This window comes from Jaculus jaculus, chromosome 5 (assembly GCF_020740685.1).
Source record: "Jaculus jaculus isolate mJacJac1 chromosome 5, mJacJac1.mat.Y.cur, whole genome shotgun sequence".
In the NCBI taxonomy this organism is placed as follows: Eukaryota; Metazoa; Chordata; class Mammalia; order Rodentia; family Dipodidae; genus Jaculus; species Jaculus jaculus.
This window is the reverse complement of record NC_059106.1, coordinates 19,669,060-19,686,876: the sequence shown is the minus strand read 5'-3', so window position 1 is coordinate 19,686,876 and position 17,817 is coordinate 19,669,060. Positions and strand designations below refer to the sequence as shown.

General features: G+C 40.9%; 1 protein-coding gene across 1 annotated transcript in view; it reads right to left on the bottom strand.

The window, feature by feature from the left end:
• Positions 1–6,176, bottom strand: part of Dpp10 (dipeptidyl peptidase like 10) — a 557,899-nt gene extending 551,723 nt beyond the window's left edge. The window contains exon 1 of the mRNA XM_045149057.1: positions 5,716–6,176. Within this exon, the coding sequence (XP_045004992.1) occupies positions 5,716–5,787 (72 nt within the window). The 5' untranslated portion in view covers positions 5,788–6,176. The remainder of the gene's footprint in view (positions 1–5,715) is intronic.
• Between the last annotated feature and the right edge of the window lie 11,641 nt (positions 6,177–17,817).

Here is a 17,817-nt window from a genome sequence, read left to right as displayed (position 1 = left end):
AGGATCAAAGATGGTAGGATTAAATGCCATAGAAAATAGGTGCTTTTGATGAAAGAAAAGTAAACATGCAAAGCCACTGGTTACTATCAAATACCTTGGAATGCAGACCAACAAACCCTTAAAAAAGCACAGTGTGTTGAGAATAATGTTAAGCTATCAGATGACTTTCCAAGGACTGTCATCCATAGCAAGGCAGACAGTCTTCTAACTTTATACAAGGTGATATGATTTGGGAAAGTTCACATCCTCTCCATCAATTCATTTGCCTGCTTTGTACCCTGTGCAGGTATTCTGATTGAACTAAAGATAATACTTTCTGGGGGACAGATGTCTTTGTATAAATTCCATTACAACATTCAGTAGTTCAGAGAGTTGGATAGGACCCTCATAAAATTACTCAGCAAGTAAGAAAATATATAGGGGACACTTTCATAGCTAGAATACCAAGACCTATGTGTGGTGTGTAAATTTTGTGTAGAACAAAAATCACTGCAGAAACTTTTATGGAAGTCTCTTGAGCAAGGTTTGGTCAAGTCCTACCAACCTCAATGACAGCAGGGACATATAGCTGTCAACACTGGGGACTTTAGTGCTATGGACACCTCTGCTATACTCATGGAACTCTCATCCCATGACCTATTTCTACAATACACATCTTTCTCTTCAAATATTATCTTCATCCTAACGGCAGGACTGCCTGCATTGCCTTGGAAACAATGTGTGTTGTATTATACCCAGTTCTACTGAGAGGAGCATTCGCCTGGGTCATTTCAGCCTGGCTCCATATTGAACAAGATGTATAAGAAACTTTTTATTGTATGGGTGCTAAGATATAAAAAAAAATACTTTGAAAATTGAAAAATTGAATGTCTTGATACTCTAACCTGTTAGTATTATATCTACATGCATGTGCAGTCATATACATGTGTACCAAAAAATGTAAACATCTAAAAATCTCAACACTTGAGAGAACGGATCATAAATTGTAAGCTAACCTGTACTACATATCAAGTTCAGACTAAGCCTTAGATATATGGACTCTACCTCAAATTGGCAAGAACAAAAAGATAGGGGATAGAAAACCTATGTTCTGACACAATTCTTAAAAGATACCTACAAAATATCATTATTAAGTTTATATTTTCTAACCAAATTATTGAGAACTCCCACTATCAATTATATTGGTTTGAAGAAAAGTGGAAAAGGAAAGAAAAAGAAAAAAGAAAGCATCAAAAAAAAGATGTCTGTGTGTGTGTGGGGGGGGGGGAGCAGAATATTCCTATACAGCTCAAGGATAGCCTCAAACTCCAGATCCTTCTTCCTCAGTCTGCAGAGTGATGCAATTACAGATGCATTCTGCCACAGCTGGCTTCAATTTTTTTTTTTTTTTCCACCCAACTTACAAAAGCACTGTCGAGGTCCAGGGGTAAAATAAATACTTGTTTGAATAATTTATACCATGAATACTATCAAAAGAAACAGAAACAACGTTTTGACAATTATTTTAAAGTAAACCCATGGATTTCAGTGTGATTTGCTAGACTGAAGTTAAAATAAGTATATTAAATAGCAATTTCAATATTAAAACATGCTAGATTAATGTAATCTAAGTGTAGAAACTGGACAAACCGTGTGGACTGGACATACTGCAGAAGGTTTTACAACTTTTGAATACTTCATCACACGTTCACTGTGAATAATTTCCTCTAGTGACTGCCACTTGGTAGATAGTGGAATTGTGTGGGTGTTTTTTTTTTTTTTTTCACCAAAATGCAGTTTTCAAAAGAAAAATACATTACAAATGTCATATTTGTAGCCAAATCATTGTTTTTAAAAGTACCTTTTAGACATACTCCAGAAAGCAAGATAGTTTTTACTTTAGCTGTATTTTCTGTGGGTGTTTGTGTCTGTTTCATTTTGGGAGTGTAGAGCCAAGCATTTTAGCCACTATCTTTCCCATTGGAGTCAGCAGAAGGGCGCCACCTCGTGGAAATGTGAGCAAGTACAAAATCTTGTTTTCCTTTCAGATGTACTTGTAACAAACCTTGAGACTCCCAGTAGAGTGATACAAACATTTAAAAAGTATGCAATGAGTTTATGACTATTTCGCTAGTTTTTTTTCCAGTTATTTAGATCAATAAATGAGTTCTTGTTAACTTTAAATGGTCAAGGACCTACTACAGAGAATAGTAACTGTCAATTTTAAATTTCAAGAGTTATTCTTTACATAAATATTTGTAGGTTTAAATAACATGTTTAACCACTTTGCACCTAAGGGAATATATGCATAACACATGCTAAAATTGACTAAAATATTTTTCAAGTGATTTGCATTAACTTTATAAAAATATGTTGGGTTTGGCCTTATACAATTTAGGAGGTGGGGCTTCACATTCTTTTCTTTAAAAAACTCTTGGCTAAGTCACTTTTGAAGGCAAATTTTGTCAAGTGGCTTAACTTTATAAACATATATATTCTCACTCCTAAACTTGAAAAGCAATTATATATATATAGATAGGTAGATATAGATATAGATATAGATATAGCTAATAAAACCATTGCTGTGAGAATCAACTAGAAAATGCATTTGATAAATGTTACCTTATCAATCCAGTACACCTGGAAAAATTTCTGAAAATGTCTTTTCAAGAAATAATGAATTATAATTAGCCAATAAAGATTTTGGACCCCTCAGTGAAAGGTATTGGTCGTGTTAAGTGAGAGTGAGTGTGTCTAACCATGTTAACCCATTCACTTTTAGACATTTCATAATTTTTCTTAATTGTTGAATGTTATTGAAACAAAAATAGCTGCTGAAAACACATTAAGCAGTTTTTTTAAGTAAATAAATCAACTTTTAAAAGAATGATTGTTAACACAATAAAAATATTTCAGTGATTACAAATATTCACTACAGTCCCTGCATCTTGCTGAGGAAGGGAGCATCTTGTCAAGGTAGCTCTCATTGGGGGCAGTATCAGACAAGATGGAATAAGGAAGTCAAGCCCTCTTCAGGATTATCACAGTAACCAGATTACATGGGTCATAAACATTTCCAGTCAGAAAACAAAATATTTTTCCACTGTGTTAAACGGAAATGGGTGCCCAGTGGCCCCAGGTCCAGGCATCTTAGAGGCTCATAAGAATATCTCTCATAGAAAGTGAGAGTTCTCCTTGGCAGCATTCAAAAGTTTAAATCATTCAAAATCAATACATAATGAGTGATTGGCTGGAACATGACTCTTGTTCAACCACTGGGCAGAATATTATGGAGGTATATTTTAAATTACATATCTAAATCTTGTTTTGGAAACATCATAGAATTTGGCACAATCAGTCTTTGCAGAGGTATTAGAGTTTCAAGAGAACTCTAATATTAAGACATAATGAGTACTTTCATAAGGTGATGATAGTGGTTTTCTGAATCAGGTTTAAATATTGCAGACACCACCCATGTGATAGCACATTTTACATGTTAATCTTTGGCTAAACTCTTAGGGGTTTTTGAAGACCTCTTGGGGTGGTAATGGACATTGATAGTTCCGTCTAACTTTCTCCTTACAAAATCAACTACTTTAATACATGCATGCCATGTATATGATTTGACAATTACAGATCATATAAAGGGTTATAAAGCCACTTAAAATCACTCAAGACACGAGTTCTCCAAATGGCCACTCCTTTAGCATTTTAAGTAGCTATATCTCTCATGCATGCCAACAACAGAGAAGCACAAAAGGACTCAAGCCTGAACCTCTCTTGATAGGGTAATTTTAAGCACCAGATGAGTCCTGACCAGAGGATTTACTGTGCAGACAGGACATGTCCACTTTGCATAAGACAGTGTGAGCTCAAGTGTTTCTGCTTAACACATTAGTCCCCACCTCCCTCGCTGTTTTTAGCACCTCCAGTAACCACTTGGTGTCACAGGTTAGTGAGTGCAGATTTCAAGTGAGGACTCTCTTGACTAATCAATCTTTTCATAGTATCTTTCCGAGAGCAGTCAAATCAGAGAGGCTCCGTGGCTTATCAGTGAAACTGAAGGGTTGCCAGCATGAAGGAGGACGCCACATCCATGTTTCTTTTTTGAAATTTCATCTACACACACACACACACACACACACAATCTTTACTGCTATCCGATTTCTACATTGTGATGCACAGTGAGAGAGAAGGTGGAGCAGAAAAGAGTATATGAGGAGGGGACACTATAAAATGATGCTTTAATATCTGCGTCCTTTAATGTGTGAAGCAGAGAACGGATAAAGCGTGGAAAAGAAAAGCTTTGTGGAAACCTCACCAGAGAGCTTTATCCCACTGGAAAATCTCTACCACCTGTGTGAAACGTATGTGCGAGAACCTAGGAAGGGAGAAAAAGACCACAAGCCCAGGACAGATGACCAGGGCTAGCATGTTAACAAACCGGTCTCTGCCATCGCTTCCCTGCCTCGGAGCAGCTCTGGCTGGTGTGCACAGGTCCCCTGAGACACAACTCGGTGGTGCTGAGATACCCAGAAGAGCAGAGTTGCCTTTGGAGTCTGGCTGCCACCCCTGCCGCCCCACTTCCAAAGATGAGCTGGGAGTGTCTCCACTAGGAACCGCCTCCCTGGGCCTTTGTCCTCGCACTCTGGGGAAAGAGATCTGTCTCCTGCCAGCACCCCAGTGCCCCTGTCCTCTTAGACAAGAATGGTCACAGAAACGGCTCTCTGTCTCAGTTCTAAATGACACACACGACCACATTCCCAGTAGGCTGATCACATTCTCCTTTCCCCTAAGCCCGGTGCACAGAGCATCTTGGGCCACGCTCCTGACCTTCCAACTTTGAGGAAAAAAAAAAAAAAAAAAAGTCCAGGGACAGAGAGGAAATAGGCACCTCTTGTAAGATTATACTTCGGATCTCCAAACAACCACAACAAAAACGGGTAGAGGGTGATGACGGTCGGAAGGGAGACAGGAACAACTCTCCGCCAAGCCAAGCAGGGCTTCTTAGCTCTGCAGACGCAACCTCTCCGGACTCCACAAACCTCCAAAGACAGCGCCGTCCCTGCTGCTCGGAATGATAAACGCCTGCTTGGCTCCCCAAGCTCAGTTCCCCTCCGCAGAGTACAGAATTCGACTATTTTGTTTTCTTCTCCCACAAAACCTCCCCACCACAGTTAATACAAAAGAAAAATAAATAAATAAATAATAAGAAAAGAAGCAAAGGAAACTCTGCTGGCCTGAAAGGTCATTTGCCTACTTGGGTCTCTCTGGCCAGCGCGTCCTGGCTGCGATAGCAAAGACGGGGCTTCAGCCCCTGCAAGTGGTCCTCACCAAGAGCGCAGTAGATTCAGCCAACACTCCTTCACCGGAAAGCAAGAAGCCCGGTGCCTGGTACCCGACCACCTCTCCCTCCCACGACGGCCCATCCTCCGCAGCTCACTCCGGCACCGCCAGCCTTTACCTCTCGCCCCCCTTCCCCGCGGGTCTCCACCTTGCGCATCCTCTCGCCGGGCCCCAGAGCGCACTCGGATTGCTCTAACTTCCTGCCGAGTCCATGGATGGGTAGAGGAGGGCCTTGGAAGGGGGGCGAGGGAGGGTGGGTGGGTGGGGGAGAGAGGCGTGGGAGCCGGGCTGGGGAGAAGGGTGCGGGAGAGGAGCACAAACTGGTGCCACCCCTCCTGGGAGGATGGGGTCCCCTCCCCTCCCCAGCCTCCGCCAGCTCCCAACTCTCACCTGGTCCGTCGGCTGCGTCTGGCTGGCCCTCGCCCCCGGGGTGGGCTGCTGCTCCTGTTTCATGGCTGTCATCCCCGGCTGCCCGCCTTGGAGCTCTCCCTCGCTCGCGGGCACTTCACACTCGGGGACCGTCACTTGGCAGCGATCGCATGTCACAGGCGGGCCCGTCGTCGCTCTCCGAATTGGCGGAACGGGAAAGCGGCGGCGAAGGGGTGGGGAGGGGGAGGGGAGCGGCAGGGAGGGGAAGGAGAGCCGAGGTGGCAGGCAGGCGCCCCCGTGGCAGGATTCCTCTTTTTTGGCTACAGCGGAGCCTCTGACACCCAGCTGTCCTCCCTTCCCCACCGCCACCACTAACCCAGAAACGCACAGAGCCTCTGCGATAAGAGGCAACAGCGACCGAAGTGGCAAGTTAGTGGGGCGGCGAGCGGCTGGCCGCCGACACCTGATCTGGCTGGAGCCGAGTGTCGCCGCGCCGGAGGAGCCGGGCTCGCATACTACCGCAGTCCGCGCCCCCAGCGCCGGTACCGCCGCGGGCCCTCGGGGGTTCCCAGCGCGCTCAGCGCGCCAGGTAGGGCAGCCCGGAGCCGCGCTCCAGCATCTCCCGGCAACCGCAACGCGGGAGAGAAAGAGAGAGAGAGAGCGAGATGAAGCGACAGAGCCCTGCGCCAAGAGCGAGCTACCCACTCCAGCAGCCCAGGCTGCCGGGCTCTGCGGGCTCCCCAGCCCCTCCGCCCCCCGCGAGCTCCGGATAAAACCCGGAGAAGCGGAGCGCGCCCATGCAAAGCCCTCACTGGCTCCAGAGAGGCCAGTGGGCATGCTCCAGTTCTCTCTGAGAAAGCAGCGGGCACCGGGGGACCGGGGCCTCGAGCCCCACCGGGCTCGCGCAACACCTGTCTGAACGGGAGTAGTCCCACGTTGGTCACCTCTTCAGCTCCTGATTTGGGGCAATGTCATGCTTTAGCCGCCAGCCTGATGACTCAGATGGCTGCTTGGTTAAAGACAATCCTTAAGGATTGCTTTATTTTTTTTTTTTTTAATAATTAAAAAAAGATACTAACCGCAATGGTAAGCTGTCGCTTTATTCACAATCTTTGTCTTGGACACTGGTTTTAAAAAGGAAACGTGATTAAGTTCTTTCCTTCAGCAAAATCCTCTCATTCAAAGTATGTATTTCTGACACTTGCTGGGTATCGAACCCATGGTAAAGGAGTGACTAAGTAATGTGCCTAACGTGTCCACACCCCTTGCTGCTGTGTGCAGGTAACTTCAGCTGCAGTGTGCGAATGGGAGCTGGAAAAGGAGAACAAACCAGCGAAGCAAGTAATTTGGGGGAAGAGCAGGGGTACAATAGACACGGGTGACCATTTTCACGCACATGAACCACGGGTGGCTTTGCCCAGGGTGCTAGAAGAAATAGGTCTTGGACAGACACAAACCATGCACAGGACATCAGTTTCAGACACAGGTAGTTGGGAATTGCGCACAAGAGAAAAGGCAAGAGGGTTGCAATGAGCCAGCTCCATCAAAAGAGCCCGGAACACAACACGCAGAGTGAGGTGGGGCAGCAGCGAGAAGTCCTGCTGTAGCCCAGGACTGGTTCTCCTGGTCTCAGTCCCTCCATCTACAAATTACCACTTGTTAGCCGAGGGCCAGAAGGGGTTTTGTTCCTGTCTTATTTCTGATACATGAATTTTGATGGTCGCCTTAAACATTGAAGGCAACAGCAGCCCAGTTAATACACAGTTATAGCAAGCCAGGCAGATGGCGCAGTGGGTAAAGTGCTTTCCAGGCAATTATGAGGAACTAAATTCAGGTCCCTAGCACCCACATAAAAGCCTGGCAATGTGGCACACACCTGTAATTCCAGCACTGGGGAGGCAGAGACAATAGCATTCCTAGTCTTATTTGTTCACCAGGCTAGCAGTCAATGAGTTCTAAGTTCAGCGAGAGAACCTTTACACTCACCCAGATGTGTGCATACATGCATTCACACACATGTGGAGCCACACATGCATGAATGTGCATACATACATAGATGACACACAATAAAACATGAAAGTAAAAGAATGAATGCATTGATCGTCAATGAAAAGATAGACCCCAGATAAGAGGAACATTGCTTAACTCCTGGGCTTATTCTGAAGGACCTATTTGTTCTATTTCCTCAGAAATAACTCTCTGATAGGAATGATTTTGCTAGTTGTAAAAATATAAAGCAAATATAAAAAATAAAATATGAGTAAAAGAGCTACCCAGTAAATCTGCCAATCCAACTCTTTTCCTCCTATATAATTTGAGTGGTTGGGAGAGATCATGCATTATTCAGAAGATGTTTCCTTCTTTACATTCTTCTCTTCTGTTCATTATCTGAGTATACTCAGCCCGCTCAAGAATTTCCATTTTAGACAATCTGTTCGTCTAGAAGGTATTCATGACAGAGATTTCTTTTCCACAAGACAAGAACACTAGAGGAATATCATCATTCCATTTAATATCACTTAATCGGATTGAGTTCAATGACTGAACATGTACTGGTTTTCGGTATCCATCATAAAATTTACTTTAGTTAAAAATTAAGATATAAATTGTTACATGTTTTCCTAAATGGAACATATGTGTGATTGCTATCTTAGGTACACTTTGAGACTTGGTCATTTTGGATGTATTGTTCTATTTTAATTCTTGAGATTTAGGTTAAGGGCATTAAGTGGCACTCTCATGCAAACCATTTTTTCTCAATTCAAATATCTTTTTAATGGGATGTAATTGAATTACAGTAATAGATTTTCTACATACAACTTAATTTCTTTTGTTATTTATTTCTTCACAGAGTATGTGTGAAGTGTGTATGTGTGTGTGTGTGTGTGTGTGTGTGTGTGTGTGTGTATACACATGTTCATAGGAGTGTGGTATATAGGCTAGCGCATATGAACATGGGAGACCGGAGACCCATGTCAGGTGTCTTCCTCAATTGTGCTCTGCCTTGTTCTTTGAGATAGGGGCTGCCTCTGAAGCTGGAGCTCACTGACTTGGCTAGACTAATTAAACAGTGAGCTCCAGGCATTCTTTGCCTCCACTTCCCCTGTGCTGGAATTGCACACATCCACTCTGGCATTGTAACTGGGTTTTGGCATTAGAAACTAGATTCAGAAAAATAAACTTAGAATTGAGCAAATTATTATTTTGTACAGATTAACAGAATTTCTCTAAATGTTAGTTATTTAGTATCTTTGAGTAGATAACTTATGAACATTTCTATTTAATGTCACTGGTGTGACATAAAGGTGCGAAGAAAGTCATCCTATAGTTTTCATGGGATTAAATCAGGGTCTTGTCACTTCAAATGAGGTAGAAGTTTATCTAGTATTAATTTTTCTACTAAGGGTCATAAATGCCTTGAAACAGATGGCTATAGAATTCAAAAATATGTTACGTGTTTAACCCTATCTCTTCCTTCTGAAAATTACTATAAATTCCAGTTCCACTTTTCATTTAAACATAATTTTCAAAGCTCCTTTCTGAATGTTTTTATTTGGGTTTATAAAATCTCAAAAACTTGGGCTGGAGAGATTGCTTAATGGTTAAGGCACTTGCCTGCACATCCTAAAGACCCAGCTTTGATTCTCCAGGTCCCACTTAAGCCAGATGCACATGGTGGCACATGCACATGGAATTCGTTTGCTATTGCTAGAGGCTCTGGCCTGCCCATTCTGTCCCTCTCTTTCCCCCTATACCTGTCTCTAATCAACAAATAAAAATAAATCTTTTAAAGAAATCTCAGAAACTTTCTTATGTACACTACGGTGAACATCCCCAGTGTTCTTCCCTAGTGATATCTAATGCCTTCCAGCTGAGATTCCAATTTTGTGCAATCTTATTTTTCTCTGAAAAATTTTTAGGTTAAAAAATTTGGGCCAGATTATAAAAGTCAGATAATTCATTCATTAGGTCAAATTTTATCATGAAGCTATGTCAGCATCAGTGAGAACGACAGGCTGTTTCAGAGATATGCAGGCCACACTTGTACTGTTTATAATCTCCCATATTACACTGTAGGCAAAGGAACAAAGAACCAAAATTTACTTTTCATCAACAACCCAGTAATAAATAAGGCCCAGTTAAACTCTGATATGTCAGAAACAGACAAAAGACCCTTGAGATGCTGCAGAACAGGACAGTGAAAAACTTCAATTTCAGATAAACTAGATAAGGCACATGTGACCCTGAAAGCAGCTAGTTGCCAGCAATGCCTCACTGTTTTCTGGGTCTTTCCTCTTTGCTGAAGTAAACCTGCAGTGTCATAGGAAAGGCCACCTTGAGAGGGGATTCCCCAGCAGTAGCCCATCCCCTACTGTTATTCTGTAATGAGCACAGCATAGAAAAGACAGAGTTCCTGAGCTGAGCCTTCAGAGGCCTGCCCTGAATTGTGCCCAATTAGCTCCTTGCAGATGAAGACGCAGCTTCAGTTCATCCTGTCTGCCATCATTTGGTTTCGATTTATAAATCACCTCTACTCACTTCAATTGGCTCCTCAAATTCCCCAAAGAACCAAAGTGCATATCATGTCCTTGGGCAGAAAACCAGTTCTGTGAGCAGTTTCCAGAAACAAGCTATATTTCAAACACAAGGTAAACTACAACAGATGTTTGTTTTAAAAGAAATGAAAAAAAAAATCTGATGACACAGAGAAGCCGCTATATAGTTAAGTGGTATCCATGTTTGCTACTCAGAATGTTCTGAGCTTCTTTTGGCATTAACTAAACTTTCTGTCAGTCTCTGTCTGTGACAGGAAGACATTGCTGTTATAAAAATTCATAGCCCAATTATGATCTCTGGTGGAAGCAGACAGAGTTGCAATATCCTGAGAGCCATTCTTGTAGCTCACCAGAGACCTGAAGTTATTGACAAACTGCTCAGTCATACTGAGTTCCAGTGTGAGAGAGTCACCTTGCTTATTATATTTACATACCTCACATCTTCTTTTACCTCACAACCTTCTGTGACAAATACCAGAGAATCAAGACAATAAGATAATGTAGATGATTTTTCCTGTGTATGATTTCTCTATATATAGCTCAACCTTAACCACACACCTACTTGAGAATGTAATAAATCATTTTGCTATTATTATTTATATCAACTAGATGCTCAGGAAAGAGGTTGAAATTACTTATTTAAATTTTTAAGACTATTCTGTCATCTTGGGATGGAGAGATGGCTTAGTGGTTAAGTTGCTTGCCTGCAAAGCCTAGGGACCCAGGTTTGATTCCCCAGTCCCCACATAAGCCAGATGCACAAGGTGATGCATAAGTCTGGGGTTTGTTTGCACTGGCTGGCACACCCAATTTTTTTCTCTCTTTCTTTATGTCTTTTTTCTTTCTCTCTTTCAAATTAATAAATTAATTTAACTAAATAAATAGATTTTTTTTTAACAAAGAGAACTCTTGTGCCAATATATCATGATCATTCCATGCATCAACTCTCAGCAATTATGGTTGATTATCGACACAAAACGTGCATGTGACAAGTCCAGTCAACATTCCATTATGGATGGGCAAGAGGCTCATGAGAATCCACTCTTCCTTGAGGAGCTATTGGCAGTTGATGGGTGCTTCAAGGGGGAGTCATGTTCTTCAGTAGTGTACCCAGTGGTGAATTGTCCATGCTTCAGTAAATAACTTCTGGCTGATACACATGCAAGTAACCTAAATGAAACTCTGTGAGTCCCATACACATGCACAAACACACGGAGACATGAAATAGAACTGAGACTACCTGGGAACACTGACAGCCAAGCATGGCCATTGTGAAACACTGCAGGAGCTACTTTCTTTGGTGAAACAGATAGACAGGGAGAAAGGGCCCTTCCTGGGGTCCATGTTCTAACCAAAGATGGTGAAGGGGGGTTACCTCACTTCCTCCTTCTTCCTGGGTTAGGAGAATTTTCACACTGGCAGGCTGGTTTGGCAGGCTGGCTATACAGGATGTCTGGGACCTGAGCAGTACTGGATACATCATGAACCAATCAGTGCCTTCTCCTTCATTTAAGATGACCAGTCATGGAATTTGGATGGGCAGGCTTCACCAGTTCAATTAAAGTTCAGTTCTTACTGGGACTCTGTATTCTCCAGCTCTAGAAATCCTCTCCTCCCAGAGGAACCTGCATTCTCTCCTTCTTATTCTGAAATACTGTAACATAGACTTCATTTTTAAACACTTTCTTGCTGTTTAACACTTTAATTTGCAGTGAAAATGAACCCAACATGCCTAGACTGTATCAACTGAATGCATGAACTCCTACCAGCTCTGATTTCCTGCACAAGACCTATACATAATTGGGCCCCACCAACGTCCCATCATTAATGACACTGAGAGCTACTGATTGGTCACAGTTGGCCTGTGGCATTTCCCTGTAAATTTCTAGCATTCTTTCAAGAGGTGAAGTATTCTGAGAAAACTGAAACTTAAAAAGGTTCCACACTCCTCCCTAAGATTATATAACTGGTAACAACTGCTTGAGAGAGTCTCTCTAACAGACCTAGCTGCCTGGGACCCCTGCAGTGAGCTCCAGAAATGCAGCTTCCTGAGTTACCCCCTGTGCTGGAGTGAGCTTTTTGGTAAGACATTTGACTTTGGGTCACCCATGTTCCTGTAAATAAGCCCTGACCCTCCTTTGTTAGCAACCCCATACACTGATTGGTTCACCGTAATCAGGTCATGTTTTTCTCTGTGGTCTGTGCCCTATCTGACGTTTGGTCCTATATTTATGTCTGTCCAGGGAATAAGTTTCACCAGACACTAGGCCAGGAGCAAGGGGTGGTGTACTCACTGGTAATTGGCAGGAGGACTAAGAAGGGGATCATTTTGGATGAAGGTACGGGTCTGAACGTAATATATGTACATGGATGTAATTCTCAAAGAATAGATAACAAAAAAATCGTAATTATGTAACAATTAGATATGTTGGTATAGGATATAAATGATATTTTGTCCTTTGAGCTGATGGCTTTTATTTTTATTTTTTAATTAATTTATTTGGCATAAATGGATAGGCTCTGGCTTGCCATGTTGCTCTTGTGGAGGTCAGGGGCAGCTTTCAGATTTGCCCTTGTCTTTCACCTCATTTTCAGTCACTTTTACCTGTTTACCACCCCTCTGCTAAGTTTCTGTGGAATTCTTCAATGTCCTCCCCCTATATCACTGTGGACAAATAGTGATTATAGAAGCCCTCCACAGCATCAGGCTCTCATGCAGGGGGTCTGAGAACCCAGAAGCAAACAGTTGTGTGACAAGCACTTTATCCACTAAGCTTATGATTTTTATTTTTGCCTTTTACATTTCTTTAGAGATAAAATTAAGTTTCTGCCTACAACTGGCAGAAGGGTTGTTAGATATGAAAGAGTGCTGACAGACACTGGAGGAGCAGTTGCCCTTTTCAGTTAATGGATCTACCTTCAAAGGATAATATTTATTTTATTTTTTTTATTGAATCTGGTATTTCTCATTCTCATAAACAGGAATAGATTTTCTGGGGATTCAGAAAAGATGCATTTGTCCTAGGAAAGTACATATTAGTGGATTTTGTCTTACATTCAGACTTTATGGTGAACCCTCTGCTTTCCTCACTTACATAATTCCCAGAAGCACACAAAGTGGTTTCCCATTCAAAGAAAAGTATGCACTGAAACAAAAAATTCTACTTTAAGACAACAATGTTTCTGGAAGTTAAGGAAGGCTTCTATGCTTCACTTTCATCATGCTTAGTTTCATACTAATCATTTAGTATTGGATTTGAACAATTTTATACTTTTTCCTCTTGAAAATAAGGGATATCCTTAGGTTTGTGTGTGAAGGCTTTAGAGAATCTGCTGAAATTAAAGGTACCCTGATACTTTCCACAAAAGTTGACTTTCTGCTACTGTGAATTTTTCCTCTACAATCTCCAAGGAAACTTGAATTCTTTGAGTTCTTATTCAAGTCTTTCACTATACAATGTTTGTTGTTTAGATTGTACAAATTTTACTCTTTGGATATAATAGAACGCAACTTAAATTGCAAGCGTAGGAAAATGTATGTCTCATCGCTAATCATATATTTTAAATAAGTTTTTTTTAATTTTTTTTGTTCATTTTTATTTATTTATTTGAGTGTGACAGAAAGAGAGAGAGAGAGAGAGAGAGAGAGAGAGAGAGAGAGGGAGAGAATAGGCGCACCAGGGTTTCCAGCCACTGCTAACGAACTCCAGATGTGTATGCCCCCTTGTGCATCTGGCTAACGTGGGTCCTGGGGAATCGAGCCTCGATCCGCGATCCTTAGGCTTCACAGGCAAGCACTTAACCGCTAAGCCATCTCTCCAGCCCACTGATCATATTTTTGTTTAATCTATTAATCTAGACGAGTGGCTTGCTGATGATACAAATCCTTCATATAGTCATCTATCATCTATCTACCACCTATATATCTATCATATATTATCTTTTTACCATCTATCTATCTATCTATCTATCATCTGTCTATCAACATCATTTTTATCTATCTGTGAAAGTTAATCTCTAGTTATAACCTTGACAGGTTTTAGAATCAATATGGAAACCAATCTCTGGATATATCTCTATGAGAATATATAGTTTGGATTAATTAAGATAGTTTGATCCACTCTAATTGTGGCCATCAGCACTTCATGGGCTGGGGAATCAGAAAATAGCATAAATCTTGTTCCTGATATTGAATATATGATATGCATCTATATAATTTTATAAGTTATAGCCCTATTTATAACCTTCTCATGCCTCTATGGGTGATTTGTACTTGACATTTCCAATTAACTTCAAGTTTAATTTTCATGTATAAGGTTGCAAAAAGAATCTACACTAGGGGCTGGAGCGATGGCTTAGCAGTTAAGTCTTTGGCTTGCAAAGCCATAGGACCCAGGTTCTATTCCCCTGGACCCATGTTAGCCAGATGTACAAGGGGCACACATGTCTGCAGTGGCTAGAAGCCCTGGAATGTCCATTCTCTCTCCCCATCATCTCTGTCAAATAAATAAAAATCAAATCAAATAAAAAAGAAATAAAATAAAAAAGAATAAATATGATAGTTTGTAACAATCTATGGCTAAGGAAATACTTTATAGTTAAGTGCCAATTACCTAGCACTGTTTACTTGTATAATCTTGCTAACAGGACATCAGAAGCCTCACAGAATGGATAAAGGATTCTCTTCAAGGTCACCTATGTTCATATGGACAAGCCCGCCATTCACTTTTCCATATCTTCCAAAATATTATTGATATATGAAAACTCAGTTCCTCTCACATTCATTGCTAACTAAAGTGCATAGGTACTTTATTTATAAATATTCTTGTAGTATACAGCTCACTTTAGATTTATGCTTTTATTCTGCATTGACCTATTCAACATTCTAGTAGTCACAAATAGCATCTTGTATTTTCTACTAAATTGTAAATTCTTAGAAGAAAGAACATTTGTTGGAGGCACTGGACTTAAGTTTTTGTTTGATCAGGTGGTGATGTATAGGGGCTTAGTTGGTCTCCATACTAAGTAGAGGAAGACATAAGAAACTTCCTTTGAGAAAAAAATATTTCTCTACCCCTTAACATTAAGCTCCATCAGGGTCTCTTAGAGCATGAATATTTTGCTCTCCATTCTGTCAAACTGTCACCATAGCAAATAATTGTTTTTGAGACACATACACATTGTGTTAGAATGCATTACTATTCTGTATTTTGTATGTATGAAATTAGAATGTTGATATTTGTCTAGTGCTTTGAGGCTGGTTGTGTCTAAGGCCTGGCCAGATGTTGCTTGTTTGAAAAACACAGTGAAATCCACATATGTTTGACATATTCCATTGCTTGTGATCAGGTACTGTTGTGAAATACTGAACACCTAATGCTAAGAACACATAGGGACATATAAATTCAGTGATTAACAGTTATAATGGCAATGTTATCTCTAATGTGTTCTTTTCTCCTCTAAGAAAAATCATATGTGTAGTTAGAGAAGAAACATATGTGTTGGTACAAAGATAAAGCAATGTTGAAATGCAGTGTGTTGTTTTATGGTCTGAAATATACATTAAATCCCTGCTGTTTGTTCCTATGCTACATAAACTATCACAAGGTCAATAGAATCTTCTAGGTTTCTGCCCAATCTCAAACCACAGCTATCTTTGTTTTATATCAACTGGACAGATCTTTAATAAGCTTCTTTGCCTAATTTAGTGGTGTGAGAACATATACTAAAACTGGGTAAGAAGAACTGGTGTTCAACAGGGTATGCAAAAATAGTCGGAAAGAAAAGTGCTTGCCTGTAAAACCTAAGGACCCTGGTTCAAGGCTCTATTCCCCAGGTCCTACATAAACCAGATGCACAAAACATGCATCTTGAGTTAATTTACAGTGGATGGAGGCCCTAGAATGTCCATTCTCTATCTATCTGCCTCTTTTTCTCTCTGTCTGTCACTCTCAAATAAATAAATAAAAATAAAACAAAAACATACCAATAACTGGGGACTAACCCCACAGTGCACAACCCATTTACATCAACAAGGAGGGTCTAATGGGAGGGGGTAGATCATAGATGAGCCTAAACAATGGTACCAAACTGCCTGTATTTGATGAAAAGAAAACTAATAAATCAAATTTGAAAAAAAAGAAAGAAAACAAGTTATCATAGGGAAATAAAACATTAAATCCTCCAGTAAAAATAACAAACCAGTTATATATTATATCATGTGATTAGAGGAACAAAAAATATAAATATCCCTTCATATTTTAGCAAGATCCTAGAGAGTTCACTATAATACTCTAAACTGATGTTCAAAACAAGGACTTCAAAAAACAAAAAAAGTCAAGTCAGGTTCAGCACTATTTCTTTAAGAGAAAGAGTTATTTGGGGAAGATGGGTTATATGATAGCATGGGCGTGGGTTAGGTAATTAGATATCAAAACAAAACGCACATTTGTTTTTCAATCTAAATAGTTAGAAACCTTTAGAAGTCCCTAAATTCTAAAAGTCATACAACCTGGATTCATTTTGTACTTACATAGTAGGAAGGAAAGGGAAGCAGGTGATCAAGTGACACATCTCAGAGATTTAAAATATTCAAGGAGAGACTCTCACGATGTCATTATTGAGCAACCAGAAAACCTGAGAAAGGTTCTACGTGTTCCAGTAATAAGTGAAAGGGGCACTGAAGGGAAATGGTTTTGCCTTCCTCTCACAATTACACAATTCCGTTTAGCAATGATTCTGCTCCCAAAACACATTTTTAAAGGGTATTGTGTAGTAAATTGCCTTGTGAAGAGGGACTCATATCTCATGAGAAAAAGTACCAACATGTTATTTTTCAAAGTTTTTTTTTTTTCTTTCTTTCTTTCTTTTTTATGGCCAGGGTTCCTCCTCTTTACTGTAAACAATGAATGGTGTGGACAGGCAATTCAGCTTACACAAATAGGCTGATGGTCATCTGACTTGATACAGTATGTATTATAAAGCTTTTGGTCTCTGACCCCACATTCTTCATTTTCATTTTTATTCACCTCCTATTGCCTTGTTTTGTTCTTTTCTAACTAAAACCTTTCTTTTTTTTTTTTTAATTTTCTTATTTATTTGTTTGACAGCGACAGACACAGAGAGAAAGACAGATAGAGGGAGAGAGAGAGAATGGGCGCGCCAGGGCTTCCAGCCTCGGCAAACGAACTCCAGACGCGTGCGCCCCCTTGTGCATCTGGCTAACGTGGGACCTGGGGAACCGAGCCTCGAACCGGGGTCCTTAGGCTTCACAGGCAAGCGCTTAACCGCTAAGCCATCTCTCCAGCCCACTAAAACCTTTCTTGCCAACTAGTCCCTCTTCTACTTCTTTCTCTCTGTGGGTGGTGTGTGTGTGTGTGTGTGTGTGTGTGTTCCAGTGAATTGAATGACGGTTGCTTGCATGAATATGGCTTGGGGTTTATTTACTGGGCCATGTACAACTTACCAGTGACTACAAACTGAAGGATATACCTCCTTCCATCTTTTGCAGCAACCGTTATGTGCCAATAACTCCTCGGAAGGTGTAGAGACACTGTGTGTTCCTCTC